The sequence below is a fragment of the Hemitrygon akajei genome, chromosome 3, assembly GCF_048418815.1.
Source record: "Hemitrygon akajei chromosome 3, sHemAka1.3, whole genome shotgun sequence".
Taxonomy (NCBI): domain Eukaryota; kingdom Metazoa; phylum Chordata; class Chondrichthyes; order Myliobatiformes; family Dasyatidae; genus Hemitrygon; species Hemitrygon akajei.
The window spans coordinates 45,851,494-45,869,830 of NC_133126.1; the positions used below are offsets into that span (position 1 = coordinate 45,851,494).

Consider the following 18,337-nt stretch of genomic DNA (forward strand, 5'->3'; position numbering starts at 1 on the left):
CCTCTCATCATCTTAGATGTAGAATCTATGCTAAGAAGGCAATTGAGGAACCAAGGATGGTGGCTTTGGTCATGTTAATATTTAATCAGAGAAACCTGATTTCAGGTAAACAGATTGACTCAGTGTAGGAATCAGCAGTCATCCTAATCTCTGGTCATATCCAACCATATATAGTGCCTCTAATTGAGTAAAATATCTGAAGACACTTCACGCTATCATTATCATCAATCAGATTCAGATACTGAACCACAGAGAAAAAATGAACAAAGAAGATAGACTTTATGGAACATTGTGAAGCACTGAGTGATCTCCAGAGTTTATGTCTCTGAAGGATGGATGAATAACACAAGCACAATTAAGGTCAAGAAGGATTAAATAACCAGAACTAGACACACATACAAGTTGTACAGGGGTCTGAAGTTAGAAAAGATAACAGGGATAAGGAGCAGGGTGAATAGGATTCCATGGTTGCTCAGATATGGCCAGAGGAGATTAGGATGACTCCTGACCCACTCACCCAGGGCATTCCCTCTTCTTCCCCCCACTCCCACTGGGCAGAAGCCTGAAAACATGTACCAACAGGCTCAATGACAGCTTCTGTCCCAGTTATAAGACTATGAATAGTTCCCTTGTATGATATGATGGATGCTTAATCTACCTCATTATGATCCTGTGCCTTATTGTTAACCTGCAATGCACTTTCTCTGTAACTGTAGCACTCCATTTTGCATTCTGTTCTTGTTATACTCTGTATTGCCTCAGTATATTGTTCTAATGAATTGATCTGAATTAACAAGGTATGTGAGATGGGTTCTTCACTGTACTTCAGTGCATGAGACAATGGTAAACCAATTTACCAATTAGGTTCTACCTGAGCATCACAATACCAATTCCAGAGTCTGTGCCTGTCCTACTCATCTTCCACTAGAACTCTCAGCATGTTTTTGTCAATTTCAGACCTGCACATCCCTGTGTTTTTGTGGTTATTTCTCATATTCAACTCTTCACTAATTTGGCATCATGAAATATCTCTAATGCTCAGATCTAAACCTGTTCAGCTATCAGCTTAATTTTGCCTAGTCTTCAGAGACTCCTATCTATCAACATCTAACTTTATAATTCTCACTCTCACATTCAAATCCCTCTGTGGTCTTACTCCTCCTGGCCTATAATCTTCTCCGAACTTCAGCAAGTAGTTCTGGCCTCATGCGCATTCACCTAAGCCACCTAGTGGCCCTACTGCCAGTCATTTCACGCCCTTAAATTCATTCACTAAATGTTTCATGAAATTTTAAGACACTTGTCCTATTGGCCAGAGTCAATTTTTATCTGATCACCCAACCGATTATGCCTTGGATCATTTTGCTATGTTAATGGTGTCACTGAAGAGTTTGGACATATAAGCGATAATGTATTACTTGTGCAGTGGTTGAAAACAGTCAACTGTAGCACCAGCATTTGATTTTTTACTCAACTAGAGGCAGTTGAAGACTTTTCTCCTTTCATTTGCCTGCCATTGATACTCCTGCCCTGGAGCTGATCCTGCGATAAGATGGCCTAGCCTTTTTCATATCTCTTTTGGACAACCCAGTGGTGCAGGTAGTAGAGGTGTTGCTTCAAACCCCAGCACTCCAGGTTTAATCCTCACCTCCAGTGTGAAGTTTGCAGGCTCTCCCCGTGGCTGTGTGGTCTGATTTCCTCCCATTTCCCAAAGATCTGTAGGTTAGAAGATAAAATATGTCTGAGCAGTGGAATCTAGGGGATCTCAGGGAGAATAAAATGGATTAGAGTAAATGGGTGCTAGTTGTTTGGTGTGGAGTCGATGGGCTGAAGGGCCAGTTTCCACATTGGATGACTCTATATATAACTCATCTAAGTAGATACTGATGTGGGAACATGAGCATCCTCATTGAGCCTTACATTCACTTGCATGGAGGTAAGAGTAGGATATTTTAACTAATTTGTGGATATGTGTGTCACTGGATATTCCTAATTGTCATGTCCTGAACCAAATGGTGACGGTACTAGGGGCTGATGATGGAGCAGGGATATATTTCCAAGTCGAGTTGATGGATGATGTACAGTGAAACCCAGGGATTGTGGGTTTGGAAGATGAGCCCTTTAGGTAATTGCAGTGAATTTTGTATATAATATATACTGCAGTGACTGTATGCTGATCGTGGAGGATATTCAGAGTGATGTATGGGTTATCATTTAAGCAGGCTCTTGCTACAAATGAACATTTATGGTTTTGGTTGTACTTTGTACTTCACTTCTGAAGCAACATCTGTTGAAGTGGAAACCCACCAACATCTGGAGCTGATATGGAAGCTGAGCATAATATACAACCACCATATTGTTCATTTAGCACGAGTAACTGAGAATGGTTTTCTAGGTCCTCTTCCTGTTGCCCTCACCACCTCTGGTCCACGAGCCCTCTCTTATCTACCATCCAATTGGATCCTTGTGTAAGAATCATTGCTGTCTTGGGGCCTTGCACATCACCTGTATGCCCACCCCCCCAGGCTTTAAAGTATCATACCTGGGTGATTTATAAGTTCCAGCTGAGAATTTTGGACACTGGTGTTTGTCTCATCTAGAGCATACCTTTCTGAAATGCAGTACCAACTGTGGCATGAATCCACTGTGGAAAACATCCACAAGTGATGATAGAATTTATTAATCTGTGAGCAACAGGAGCTTATGTGATAACCAGATGATGATGGCAAATGGGTTAGCCAGATAGCATATGCAGAGTTCTTCTGCAATTGTAGTGTCATTAGTAGACTGTGTTATATCATTAATGCAATAAAGATATTTTGGATTCCCACAGCTTCCACCATCTGTTATCATAAGGGAAACTGCATGTACTATTTTTCAAACCCTCATTTTTTTTCATGTGTAATTTTTGATTGGAGTCTTTTTGAATATTTTAGAGCTATTCATTCTGTAAACTAACCAGCCCAGTTTTAAAGTTCTCTCCCTCGATTCAGCTCCCTCATGGCCTCGCTCCTTACAATCTGCCAGCTGTACAACTCTCTGTTCCTGCAATCTGTATTGGAGATCTGACCGGAGTACAGCATGAATACTGTTTACCCTCAGCCCAAGCCCGAACATAAACTAAACTTAGGAAAAGGCCGGCAGGAATATGGGAATATTGCCTTCAGCTGTTTCCCTTCCACTCACACACCTTCCCGGCTTGCAAAAGTATTGCTGCTCCTTAGTTGTTGCCTGATCTGAATTATGAAACCCCTCCCTCGCAGTACGCAGTGATTCATGCATGGTCATCCCACTGCCACTGGAGGATAGATTCTGCACTCATCTGTGCTGTCAGTGACCTAAAATAGTCTCCACAATCAAATGCCTTGTATGTCTCAAGGTAGAGTTACACTTCCATTGCTGAGCTTTGGGCAGAGGTGGGAACATGTTCTTCTGATGAAAGGTATGAGTGATAACTGTTTTTATTCTACGGATGCTGCCTGACCTACTGAGTATCGCAGCATTTTCTGTTTTTATCTGTATTGTACGTGTTCTTCTTGGAGGAAATTTTGAATGTAGTGTGCAGTAACAGTAAATAGCACATCATGTTCCCTTGCGTGAAGGCTGGGTTTAACCTGTGTCACGCCACAGGTATTTGTGAGTTGTTTAACAATGACACTGCACTGTCTCCCATCATATTTCAGTTTTACAATGGTTAACTGCTTATAATCTAATTATTTTTTTGGGCCTCTTACTTTTTTAATGAGATACAAAGTCAACTGACTTCTTAAATACAGAAAATATGGAGAATTTAAAGTCTTGTGTTCTGTGAGATGGAATATCATGGCCACATATAATTTGCTCTTCCCATGTTTGTGGCAGTGAGCGTTTTTGGTAATTAATTTGTCCGGTGAAGACTAGTGATTTATAATTGATGGACTTGGCAAGGTTTTTATGATGTTGTCAGAAGTTATTTCTGCCTTTGTTTATTGGTGTCCTTGTTTAAATTGGATAGTTGTTAGCTTGGATATGGCAACAGCAATAATAAATGCAGTCAAGAGGATACCTATCATGTTATTGCCATAAAGAGACTCAGGAGGGAGTAGTAACTTGTAGAAGAGTCCCCGCCCAAGTTTGGTGAACAGCTTTAAAAACCCAGTCTCCATAAAAGAGGGGTGCCACGTAGCAGAGCGGTCATCGAGGGAGTGGTCTGAGTCAGAGTGGTAAGGCTTTAGCTCAACAGGGCATCAGTGAAAACCGGCGGAGGCAAGGTAAGTAGGTAAGTTTGTTCCTTATTTCTTACTTAACTCTTGAGAGAACAGGGGGTATGTCTGTGAGGCCAGTGTTCTGTTCTAGGTGTCAGATGTGGGATTTCCTGGAGATTACCAGCCTCCCCGATAGCTACATTGGCACCAGGTGCATCAAGATGACCTTCGGATTGTTAGGGAAAATGAGGTGATAGGCAGGAGCTACAAGGGAGGTGGTCACCCCCGGGGCTACAGGTGACAGATAAATGAGTGAATGTCAGGAGAGGGAAGAGAGAATGTCAGGTAGTGTAGAGCAGCCCTGTGGCCAACCCCCTCAACAATAAGTACTTCATTTTGAGTACTGTTGGGCGGTGGCGGGGGTGGGGGGGGGGGTGACCTACTTGGCGGAGGACACAGCGGTCGTGCCTCTGGCACTGAGTCTGGCCCTGTGGCTCAGAAGGGTAGGGAACTGAAGAGGATGATGACAACAGTAATAGGGGACTCTATATTTAGAGGGATGGATAGGTGAATCTGTGGACACACAAATAGCAGTTTACCTCAAAGATGACAAGGTCCACACTGTTTCTGAACGTATCTACCATACCCTAAAAAGGGAGGGTGAGCAGCCAGGAGTCTTGGTACATATTGGTCTCAATGACATAGGTAAAAAAAAGGGAGGAGGTCCTGAAAGCAGAATACAGAGAGTTAGGAAGGAAGCTGAGGAGCAGGGCCTCAAGGGCAGTAATCTTGGGATTGCTGTCTATGCCACGCAACAACGAGGATAGGAATAGAATGAGGTGGCAGATAAGTGTGTGGCTGAAGAATTGGAGCAGGGGGCAAGAATTCAGATTTCTGTATAATTGGGACCTCATCTGGGGCGGGTGTGACCTGTACAAAAGGGATGGGTTGAACCTGAATCTGAAGGGGACTAATATTCCTGTGAGCAGCTGTTGGGAGTGGCTTAAAATAATATGGAAGGGGTGGGAACCAGTATGATAGAGCTGAGGATGAGCCAGCAGGTTTACAAGTAGGTGATGGGTGTAACATGAATGTAAGGAAGTACAAGCCAATGAATGGGTACGAATGCACACAGAGCAAAGAGTTAAATTATACCACAGAAGCAACATTCAAAAGGGCGAAGGATGCAGGACTGAAGGTGCTGTATTTAAATGTGCATAGCATTCGGAATAAGGTGGACAAACTAGTGACGCAATTAGAAATTGGTCAGTATGATGTTGTGGGCATCACTGAGTCGTGGCTGAAAGAAGGCCATAGATGGGAGCTTAATATCAAAGGATATACTTTATATCGAAAGGACAGGCAGGAAGGCAGAGGTGGTGGTGTGGCTCTGTTGGTAAGATATGGAATTACAGTCGGAGAATGTTGTATCTTTGTGGGTGGAGTTAAGAAACTGCAAGGGTAAAAAAACACATTATGGGAATCATATATAGGCCTCCAAATAGTAGCCAAGGAGTGGGGTTGAGATTGAAAGGGAGATGGAAAGGGCATGGAATAAGGGCAATATCACAATTGTAATGGAGGACTTCAATATGCAAGGGGTTTGGGAAAATCGGGTTGGTGTCGGATCGCAAGAGAGGGAATTAGTTGAATGCCTATGAGATGGCTTTTTAGAGCAGCTTGTGCTTGAGCCTACTGGGGGAAAAGCCTATCTTAGATTGGGCATTGTTTAATAAACCAGATCTTATTAGAGAGCTTAATATAAAGGAACCTTTAGGAGGCAGTGATCATGATATGATTGGATTCATACTGCAATTTGAGAGGGAGAAGAATAAGTCACATGTATCAGTATCATTATGGAATAAAGAAAATTACAGAGGCATGAGAGAAGAGCTTGCTCAGGTGGATTGGAGGAGATACTGGTGGGAATGATGGCAGAGCCGAGGCGGCTGAAGTTTCTTGGACTAGTTCACAAGGCGCAGGATAGGTATGTCCCACAGAAGAAGTTCTCATGGTAGTGGTAGGCAGCTGCGGCTGACAAGGGAAGTTAAGGACTGCATAAAAGCCAAGGAAAGGGCATATAAGGTAGCAAAAGTACGTGGGGATTGGGAAGCTTTTAAAATTCAACAAAAGGCAGCTAAAAGAGCTATAAGAAGGGAAAAGATAAAATATGAGGGCAAACTAGCCAATAATATAAAGAAGGATACTAAAAGGTTTTTCAGTTATATAAAGGGTAAAAGGGAAGTGAGAGTTGATATTGGACCACTGGACTTAGGAGTCCTTGTGCAAGACTCACAGAAGGTTAACTTACAAGTTGAGTCTGTGGTAAAGAAGGCAAATGGCAATGTTGGCATTTATTTCAAGGGAAATAGAATAGAAAAACAAGGAGATAATGCTGAGGTTTTATAAGACACTAGTCAGGTTGCACTTGGAATATTGCTAACAGTTCTGGGCCCCATATCACAGAAAGGATGTGTTTTCATTGGAGAGAGTCCAGAGGAGGTTCATGAGGATGATACCAGGAATGAAGGGGTTAACATATGAGGAGTGTTTGGCAGCTTTGGGCCTGTACTCACTGGCATTTAGAAGAATGTGTGGGGATCTCATTGAAACCTACCAAATGTTGAAAGAACTAGATAAGGTGGATGTGGAGAGGATGTTTCCTCTGGTGGGGGCATCCAGAACTAGATGGTGCAGCCTCAAAATTGATAGGCAATCTTTTAGAAAAGAAGTAAGGAGGAATTTCTTTAGCTAGAGAATAGTGAATCTGTGGAATGCTCTGCCACAGACTGTAGCGGAGGCCAAGTCTGTGGATTTATTTAAAGTGGAAGTTGATAGTTTCCTGATTGGTCAGGACATCAAAGGGTGTGGCAGGGAGGCAGATGAATGGGGTTGAGTGGGATCTGGAATGAGCCATGATGCAATGGTGGTAAAAGCTCAATGGGCTGAATGGCACTGTTCTCAAGACCAGGCCTATTATTTTTGATTTTAAACACACAGAAGAATGACTCTCAGCATCAAGAAATCAAATAAAGTATATCATTCAAATATTTTGTGTTACAAATGTAGCTCAGTTCGGAGTCAGCTTGGAGAGCAATATCTTTCAAGAGGGTGAACCCTTGCAAGGAGCGAGGCCCAGATCCCAGATGTTGTACTGGGTAGGGCACTGAAAGCTTATGCCAGCCGACTGGCTGGAGTATGCAAGGACACCTTCAATCTCTCACTACATGGTTTCCCATGTGCTTCAAAAGGGCATTGACCACACAGGTACTCAGGAAGAGCAGGCTGAGCTGCCTAACTGACTTTCTCCCATTAGCTCTCACATCTGCTGTGATGAAATGCTTTGAGAGCTTGGCCATGCCTAGAATTAACTGCTGCTTGAACTAGGGTCTGAACCCATTGCTACAGTAGGTCTACAGTGGATGCAATCTCAGTGCTTTCCACTTGGCCTTGGACCATCTGGACAACAGCAATATCAAAGTACTGCTGCTCTTTATCAATTACAGCTCAGTGTTCAATACTCTGACCACCCATCCCTCAGTACAACAAGTTTCTAAAACTAGGCATCTGTATCTCTTTCTGTAACTGGATCCTTGACTTCCTCATCGGGAGATCACAGCCAGTGCGGATCGGTAATAACGTCTTCTCATTGACAACCAACACAGGTGGACTTCAAGGCACTGCTCTACTCTCTCTAGAATCATGACTGTGTGGCTAAGCGCAGCTCAACCACCATCTATAAATTCACTCATGACATCACTGTGGTTGGCAGAATCTTGGATAATAAGGTGGAGCATACAGGAGTGAGGTAGATCAGCAGGTTGAGCGGTGTTGCAACAATAAACTTGAATTCAATGTCAGTAAAACCAAGGAATTGATTGTGGACTTCAGGATGTGGAAGGTGGGAGAACACACACCAGTCCTCACTGAGGGGTCAAAAGTGGAAAAGATGAGCAGCTTCACATTCATGGGTGTCAATATCTTAGATCCTGAGCCCAACATATTGATGCAATCATACAGAAGGTACACTCGTGCCTATACTTCATTAGAAGTTTGAGGAGATTTGATCAGTCACCAAAGACTCTAGCTAATATCTACAGATGTACCCTGGAGAGTATTTTGACTGGTTGCATCACTACCTGGTATAGAGGATCCAAAACACAGGACTGGGAAATAGCTGTACAAGGTTGTAGATACAGACAGCTCCATCATCATTGTAGACGTCCACCATCGAAGACATCTTCAAGAGGTGGTGCCTCAAGAAGGTGATGACCGTCATTAAGGTCTAGGACATGCTTTCTTCTCATTGCTACTGTGAGTGAGTAGATATAGGAGCCCAAAGGCACACACTCAGTGTTTTAGGAACAGCTTCTTCCCTTCTGCCATCATATTCATGGACGGTCTATGAACACTACCTCATTGTTTTGCTCTCCTTTTGCACTGATTATCTTATGTTTCTTAGCATAACCTATAGTAATTTATTGATGTGTTGCACTGTGCTGCTGTTGCAAAACAGCAAATTTCACAACATTATGTCAGTGATAATGATTCTGATTCTTTCTGTTCAAATGCAATAGAGCAGGCAGTCATCAACAGAAAATTAGAGAGACAGTTTGGCTTCTTCACTCTGAATTTTTCATAGATTCAATTTAATGTAAATTAAACCTGCATTTGTCTAATGAGGTTTGTGTTTTAAAGTATTTACCAGTTGAAGGAATCATTACTTAAAATTATTTTGGGGATTTTAAAGTCATTTGGGTTGCTTCAATATTGCATTTATCAAATATAATTTTTTAAAATTTGCCTTGTTGCATCGACTTGAACCTGCTGTTCTGCCAGTAATTGGTATTTAATTCCCATTTGATTCTATGACTCAATGTGAGACCATTGGTTATATAAAATGAATTTAATTCAGGGCTGAGGTAATATAAAATGAGCAGATATTACTACATGACGTAAGAATCAGCCAATGAGAACTTGTGAAAATAGTCAGCAACAACGTGTGTAGAGTCTAACAAAGCTACTGGTTCTGTGGCAGATTTTTAACCTTTTGTCTAACGGTATATTTACTATAGCACATCAACAATTTGCTTCACGTATGCCTGTACCTGATACAGAAGTATGCTGTATGCCTGTAGCATAGAGCAGACTGTAACAAAAACTCTGTAGCCACTTTATTAGGTAGCTCCTGTATATAAATGAAGTGGCCACTGAGTGTATGCTCATGGTCTTCTTCTGCTGTAGCCCATCCACTTCAAGATTCAATGTGTTTTGCATTCAGAGATGCTCTTCTGCACACTGGTGTTGTAATGCGTGGCTATTTGAGTTACTGCCACCTGCCCGTCTGCTTGAATCAGTCTGGCCATAATCCTCTGACCGCTCTCAATTAACAAGGCCCAGGGAACTGCTGCTCACTGAATGTTTTTCCCCCCCAGTTTTTCGCACAATTCTCTATAAACCTCAGAGACTGTTCCGTGTGAAAATCCCGAGAGATCAGCAGTTTCTGAATTACTCAAACTGCCCCGCCAAGCACTAACAATCTTTCCACAGTCGAAGTCACTTAGATCGATCACACTTCTTCCCCATTCTGATGTCTGGTGACGCATTTCGTTTACCAGCAGGTGTGTAGGTGTACCAAACACAAAGTGTCTGTGTCTATATATAATAGCTCAGAACCTCTGAACATTTTCAACATATCGTACGTGTGATAGGGATATTGAAACAATTTTTTATCTAGGGAAATTTTTAAAAATTCGATTCCAGTTTTATGTGCAAACTTCTTGATTGTTAGAGTCCTATTCTAGAAATAAGCATCAAAACATGATGTTTACTTTGACTTACCACCGTCCCTTGGTAAAGTACAACACATGTATTATGGCTGGTGTACCTCTCTGCCCAAGAGTGTCAGCATGCTATGACATTAAGTGTCCTGATATGGCAGTTCTGAGATCTTGAAGATATGGTAACACTTTTCTTTTCCACTTCTGCACTTAACCAACATACAGTCCCAGTAGACTGAATGCACGATGGCGACCAATGCTCAGATACTGAGAATGCTGGCACAGCAACGCGGTGTGCATTGTGGAAATGCCAGGATCTATCTTCCAAACAGTTGGTAGATGCTGGGACAATTGAGACTTCCAGAATTTGACTGTACAAGGTTAGGGCATTGAGGAACACAGACCAGTAATGCAGAAATGGGGATTTTTAATTGGTCACAGTTACTGCCAACACTGCCTAATTGATCCTGAACAGGAAAGCCATTAAAAGTCAATCACAGTGATTCTGGAGCAAGGATTGTGACAAAGTTCCTGATGCCAGTTTGGCCAAAAATGCCAAACACATGATCTACAGAGAGTGTAAATTGGATCTCAAGTTAGTTCTGTAAGAGGTAAATTGTTGAAGGACATTTTAATGACTTAAACTCTTTTACCAGTGGGGTTTTAATAGTCTCAGTACTTGATCCTTTGCATTTTGAAATGTACATTAATAATTAAGGTTTAATTGTGAGCGACAATAAAAGACTTTTCAGATTATACAGAAATTGGCAGTGTGTTTGACGGTAAGGAGGAAAGGTTTAGAGTACACAAAGTTATAGGGGGTTTTGTAAGAAAGTGGAAAGAAAATATAATCTGAAGCAGCATAAGTAGTGTATCTGGGGAGATAAAACAAGGCCAGGAAATACACAAAAAGTGGGATGATATTGAGAATGAAAAAATCTTCAGATGCTGGATATCTGAAATAAAGCAGAAACTACTGGAGACACTCAGATGGTCAGGTAGAATCTGTAGAAAGAGAAACTGTTAATATTTAGGCCTACGACCTAGCATCAGAATAGAAGGATATTGAGTGTTGGGGAAGATTAAGGGAATCCTGGAATGTATGTCTATGTATCCTTGCCGACAGTAGAAGAGGCCAAAAAGGTGAATAAGGAAACACAGAATGCAGTGAGCTATGTTAGAACATGTAAATTGCTACTGAAACTACAATTTGAATTTTACAGTTGTAGTTCACCACATTATAGGAAAGATGTGATTGCACTTGAGATTGTACTGAGGAGATTTATAAGGATGTTAGAAATGTTGAAAACATTTAGCTCAAGGCAAGATTGAATTAGCCAGATTAGTTTTCTATGGAGTCTGATTTAAATGGCAGGTATAAAATTATGAGGGGTCTGGACAGAGTCAATAGGAAAGATTTGTTTTCTTTAGCTGAGGGTTAAAAACCCAGGACATAGATTTAAAGTAATTAGTAGAGATGTTAGAGAGGAGATGCAAAGGATCCTTTCTTTCACCCACAGTGTGGTAAAGGTTTTGAAATTGTGTACTTGAAGAGATGTGACCTACTGAACTCTGTAACTAGTGTCAGGAAGTGGGATTAGTGTACAAATTTCACAACACATGCCAGTGATAATAAAACTGATTCTGATTCTGATTAGATCTACGTAGCACTTTCTGGACCAGGATAAACAAGATGAACTATGCTCAGTGGCGACTTTATTAGGTACCCTCCGTACCTAACACAGTGGCCACTAAGTGTATGTTCGTGGTCTTCTGCTGCTGTAGCCCATCCACTTCAAGGTTTAACATGTTGTGTGTTCAGAGATGCTCTTCTGCACACCACTGATGTAACATTATCCGAGTTTCTGTTGCCTTTTTGTCTGCTTGAACCAATCAGGACATTCTCTCCTCTGATCTCACTAACAAAGCTGTTTAACCCATAGAACTGCCACTCACTGAATGTTTTTATTGTTTTTCATACCATTCTCTGTAAACCCTAGAGACTGTTGTGCATGAAAATCCCAGGAAGTTCAGCCGTTTCTGGGATACTCAAACCACCCCATCTGGCACCAATAAACATTCCATGGTCATAGTCACTTAGATCTCAGCAACTGAACCTCTTGACCATGTCTACATGTTTTTGTGCATTGAGTTACTGCCACATGATTGACTGATTAAATATTTGCATTAACAAGCAGGTGTACAGTTGTACCTAATAAAGTGACTGCTAAGTGTACATAACCTTCCTCAGTAATAGAAATATCTTCTGATTCTCTACCGGGCCTGACCTGGTAAAGGTGGTGTTTCCACTCATGATGATTTGATTTGCCATGATCAGATTTGATGGCAAAACGGGCTTCAAGGCTATGTCGTCTTTCTATTCCCATGTAACTATGTAGTTATACTGAGTTTTTGCTAATCAAAAGATTTAAAACTTGTCATTCAATCTGACTGTCAAACAATATTGTAGCAATTATATCCCATCCTCCACTTTTGAAATTTAGTGCTTTTGATGTCAATGGAGCTGAATTTTAGTAGCAAGAAGTTCAGTTGTGACTGTACAGTGCCACAAACAAGAATGACTTGAAAACAGTTGTCTACTTTTCCTCAGTCTGTAATGGGTTATTTGGAAAACATTCACTTTATTTAAGCAAAACTGATTCAATTTGTACAATGGTGGTTGAGCAACAAAGCAAGCAGATCTTTTGTTCTTGGTTTATGGCTGAGGAGAAGCTGTAAAATGCAGGACCAATCACAATCAGGACTTTAAAGTTATGTACCTATTCTGAATAAACATCTGAACAAATCCTAAAGAGGATTGTCATAGGCTTGCCAAATTCCTCACCTCTCAATTGTGTACCTTCTGTTAACGCATTCAGATGAGTAAAAATTACGACATAGCAAGTATGTGTCACATAGTGAACAGTGAAAGACTTCCCTTGGTCTTTTTGTCCTTTGGTTAAATGTGACAATATAAAAATCACATTCTGAGCAAACAGCATTCAGAGCTTTAATTCTTGTGGCAATACAGTTTATAGTTTGTTTGAAATCTTCCGTTTAGTAGGTGGGGGGGGGGTTAATATAGCAACTTACATCTTCAATGAAAATTATAAGCAAATTAAAAATCTCTTCATACAACTTATTATTTAAATTAAGGATCAAGAGGTGATCAATCTCCCACTAATATTATTATAACTACGAGCAATTTCTGTGCACGTCTTCTCTTCAAGTTCCCGCTGACTATTTGGGGTGGGGATCTATAATGCAAGCCCAAGAGAGCGTTCCTCCTCCTCTTGTTTCTACCCATGTAGCCTCACTGCAATATCCTCCAAGAATGTCATCTTGAATTACTGCTGTTATGTTTTCCTTTATCTAAAAGGCTACACCCCTTCTATCACACCTGCTGAATACTGAGCTGCCGGTCCTTTCCTTTTCTCAGCCACGTTTCTGTAATGACAAAGCTCAATGTAGGATTTTGCTTTACAAATTATTGCCTTTTCATATATGTAGAAATACATTTACATCATTGACATGGTACATGGAGCTTAAAAAAGTAGAGGGCTATGGGCAACCCTAGGTAACTTCTAAAGTAAGGACATCTTCGGTCACAGCATTGTGGGCCGAAGGGCCTGTATTGTGCAGTAGGTTTTCTATGCTTCAACCTTATTGGAAGAGACATAGAAACAGTGATTAGTAAAACCAAAATGGGTCAGAGAAACATGATCTATAAGAGACCAAGCAAAATATACTGAATAGTCATAAATGGTCCAATTAAGATGCTGGTCTGGCCTTAATAGTTAGATTGGTAAGCACTTAACGGATGGATGGGGAAGCATTGTTCATAGGGGCTAAAACAAAGCTTGTTTATCGTATTATCCTTACGATAATACGGTCAGCTGATCTCCTTCATTTATTTTCCATGTTCTCCTTGTTTAATTTCTCTGACCAAATCATCTAAAACCCAGAGGTTACATTTATTGATTCAGCAAATTAAACAAAAGATTAAATTAGTATGAAGAAGACTGATGTATCTGAATCTGTTATTTTCAAAGTTACACGCTGACAGTTTGGAATTAACCATACGCACCAGGTGTTTCAGTCCAGCTTGGACCAATGGGAATAGGTGTACTTTTCTTGTTAGGCCAAATTTCCTCTTTTAACAATGACACTATTCATGCTTCCGTCATCTTTATTGCAAAATATTTCTTATTTGATGATTAGACACGTGTGTTTTGGATGCGATGCTAGTTGACTAATAAAGTCACTTTCAAGAAGAGTCTGTAATGAACACGCTTCTTTTTTAATTGGAGAGCTATTAAAATGCCCATCATTGTGTTTTAGTGTGAGTGATTTTAGCTAGGATTTGGAAAGTACAATATTTCACCTTACTATACTTCAGCAATTATAGCAGATAGTTGTTTTAAATTAATCTAGTTTGTGTGTATATACAAGTTTGTATGTCGTAATTATATGCTTGGACAGTTCTGTTCAGGAAGCTTAAAATACTATCTGTTTATTGAAGGTATGCTGGTTTGCTATTTTTAAAATATAATTTAAAAATTCTGAGTTCAAAGAAGTGGTAGTTTTAAAGAGGGAAGGTGAAAGACCTTGCAAAGAGTTTGATTCATTACATTTGTATGAGCTGCCACTTAAGCAGGTAGTAACCCTAAGTGATAGACTACTGAGAAACCATGTATGGCAGATATTCATTACAAAAGGCAAGCGACTCTGCAATTGAATGATAAAATGTGTGACAATAATGGAAATCGGTTTATATTTCTCCATTACTTCATGGTTGTCAGGCTGTTTAACTGTGCATTACTCCGACCAAAGCCTCTTAGTTGTATGCTCCTTGTCTAGTGAATCCCTGGTTGTAACCTTCTAATGCTGGACATTGTAAGACATGCTTGTCCACATTAATTAATTTTAGTTGTCACCATTGTAATTGGCGCAATGAATGAGGGAGCTAGGCAGCAGTGATATAAAGCAAGATGCTTCACAAGTCAGTTCACCATCCATCCTTTACTGTTTACTTTTTGCTTTTAGACACAAACAACAATGACAGAGAGTGGAAAAGAAGGTTTATCTCAAGAAGCCATCATCCAGCAGAACAGCAGCAGTCAGCCCTGGGTAGCACCGGCCTCCCAGAATTCATTATTGCCTGGAAGGGTTTCTTCTGGCACTTCCGCTGCAGCTTCTTTCTTCATCAGGTATTAGATCATTTCATTTGTCAATGGGAAGCTTTAAATTGCATTAAACATTTTCAGTCAAGCTTGATTGGTTGATGTGAATTTCACTTAAAAGCTTAAAAATGGCTGAGCTTTAGAAACTGATTTTTAAAGTAAATTATTGCATTATTAGGTAATTTGATACAAGTGATTTCTCTCCCTGTCGTTTTGTAAGTTGATTTTCTCTTATCTTTTTGGGGTAGATCTTTATTTATAGATACAGTATGGAACAATGAGCCACTCTGCCCATCATCCCCAGCCTAGTCACAGGACAATTTACAGTGATCAGTTAAACTACTACCTGGTACGTCTTTGGATTGTGGGAGGGAAGTGGAGCACCCGGAGGAAACCCGTACACGCACAGGAAGAACGTACAAACTTTCTCAGAGATGATGCAGGAGCTGAACTCCTTAACTCCGACGCCCTGTGCTGTAATAGCGTGCACTAGCCACTGCGCTGCCGTGGCACCCTTGGCATTGAAGTCAATGACATCAGATATTGGAAGAGAGCTAAAGCAGACACTCTTCTTGTTATTATCCAGCCAAGTAGAATCTCGCCTTTTATATCTACTTTCTCTCCTATTATGCTTTGTATGTCCAAAGCACACATCACCAGTCCTCTGTCCAAACTTCGTCTGTGTGTGTAACTGCATTTTGAAATCTCTGATTTTCCTTTCTCTCTTCTGAATGGTTTTTCAGACAGGGTGGAGGAAATCCGCCTTTGAAGGATGGAATTTGAGAATTTTTATTGCATTAAAGACCCTAACCTTCTACCATTCTTCTTGTCATATTATACAATGTAAATACTGAAGGGAAAAGAATAATAAGGTTTTGGGTTAAGGGCAAGAAGGTTAGATTAATTAGACAGCTCCACTGTGTGTTAATAGGGCAAATGGCTCCCTGCTGTGCTTATATAATTTTATAATTCCATGAATAATAATAGAGTTCCTGACATATCATGGCAATTAACCTTTGTCAGTTTGTCCACAAAAGACAAGAATATGAATCCAGGAAGCCCAACAACAGGAGAGAATTGGGGATCTGTAGATTAAAAGAGTTCCTTTGTTTCCAAAAATGTTGCAAACCAGATGTTTTCTTCCTGAAATTGATATATTTCTGAAAAATATTATTATTGGAAGAACTCTATGTATTTTTTTCAATAATGCAACACCGCTTACAGAATTTCTCTAGTCAGTCTATTCCGTGGATTGAGCACAGTGGAAGTGAAATCTCTGGGAGAATTAAAATACTTTTATGGTGTGATAAAGCTTTGATCTGTGAAAACATCCAAACCAGCTAACTCTATAGAGGTATGAGAGCTACTACTATTTTTGATTTGCCATAACCTTCCAGTTTATTTATTCTCTGTTTCCAATATAAATCTTGCAGGGCAGATGGTAGGTAGGATAACGTTGATCTGATCAAAGTGATGTCCATCTGCAGAAGCTGAACCCTGCTGATCTTTTCTCCCCTGCTCTACAACAAAATTGAAACCTCTTTCAGTGTAGATCCCTGAACAAGCGTGTGTAAGTAAAGCTGCTACACCAGCCACCCTTAATATTATGAACGGAAATAAAAAGAAGTGATACATAGACTCCTGGCACTTATTATATTATGATACAAATTGCCATTGCCATGTGGGTCAGTCAGTGAAAACAATTTAGATATCTCAGTTGATGTCAGAGATAATAGATTCAAACCTGCTTTTTTTTTGTAAAAAGCTTTTGCTGCAGTATCTAAGCAACCCAATTTGTTTACTTTTGAGTTTACGAAAGATTTTATCCTGGGTATCTCGTGTACTATAGCAGAAGTGCACTGTGATCTCTTGTATTCTTTTGGCAATCCTCTATTTCAGGGTTCCCAAATTGGGGTCGCCTCGGTTGGTGGTAGTTCCATGATATAAAAAACGCTTGGGATCCCCTGCTCTATTAAAAAGAAGAGTTATGCCTCTGCTTAGTGCAGGAATACAGCCCCACACCAGCTTTGGCCTCTGATCCTACTATGGTGTGTTTCTCTGCATCAGATTTTCTGGCAGGCTGTGTTAGTTTTGAGGGCTGGCACCATGATTCTGCTCCTTTGAGACCACTGCCACAATAAAACGTCCGTGTTCCATGCACTAGAATGTCAGTAAATATCAATAATCACTATGCAGCTCCTGTATTGACAACTTCCTGCATTAACTCTATGGTGATTGAATAAGTCTTTCTCAGTGCTTTTACGGAGTAACTGCTTTTGGAAGTTGAATATTCAATATAGAAGAGATTCAGTTAATGTTAAAACAGTTTTTTATTTGTATTGATGAAATGTGAACATAAATTTTGGAACAAGAGAACTGCAGGGCGATTATAAGAAAAAGAAAATACTAGATGAGTTTAGCCAATTGGATTTACATCTGTAGTAAAAGGTTGCTGACTGATGTCTTGAGCACCTCCAGCATTTCCTGCCGAAGGGTTTTGGCCTGACACGTCAACTGTACTTTTTTTCCATAGATGCTGCCTGGCCTGCTGAGTTCCTCCAGCATTTTGTGTATTACTTGGATTTCCAGCATCTGCAGATTTTCTCTTGTCTGTGTCCAGCATTTTCTGTTTAGGTTGCAGATTTCCTTTGTATCCACGAGACCTGGCTGGAAATGCAATCATGAGATCTCCATGTGGTATGTTAGGATTCTGGTTGGGAGGAACCATGATTTGATGTGCAACACTGAATCGCTTTACTGTTGCACAGCAAGAACTGCGCATTTATTTTGTAAATTGTACTGCATGAACAGTGTCTAAAGGTACGGGAGGTAGGGTCATTGTGGACACAATCCAGAAAAACAATGCAAGGCCTCTTCACAGGGAAACAGAGAGTAACTTTTGCTGGCAGCGGCATCAGTGTCTTCAAAATTTGTTTTGTGACTCAGTAGCTGAAGATTTTGTGTTAGCCTTCGAAAATCAAAGGTGTTTGGAGTAACAGATGATAGAAATGATAGCACAAAATGATAGAAACATTCAGGATGTCAGGATGGATCTGTGGAAAGGAAAATATTTCAGGGCAAAGACCATTTGTCAGACTGCTAGTCAGATTTGGTACTCCTATGCTGAGTTAGTTCCCTGACAACTCCATTCTCCAACAACTATCTGCATCTTCCTACCTGCCCCCTTCTC

The 18,337-nt window shown here is 40.5% G+C and overlaps 1 protein-coding gene across 1 annotated transcript in view; it reads left to right on the forward strand.

The window, feature by feature from the left end:
• Positions 1-18,337, forward strand: part of kif26ab (kinesin family member 26Ab) — a 190,454-nt gene that overhangs the window by 86,190 nt on the left and 85,927 nt on the right. The window contains exon 4 of the mRNA XM_073039773.1: positions 15,011-15,174. Within this exon, the coding sequence (XP_072895874.1) occupies positions 15,011-15,174 (164 nt within the window). The remainder of the gene's footprint in view (positions 1-15,010; positions 15,175-18,337) is intronic.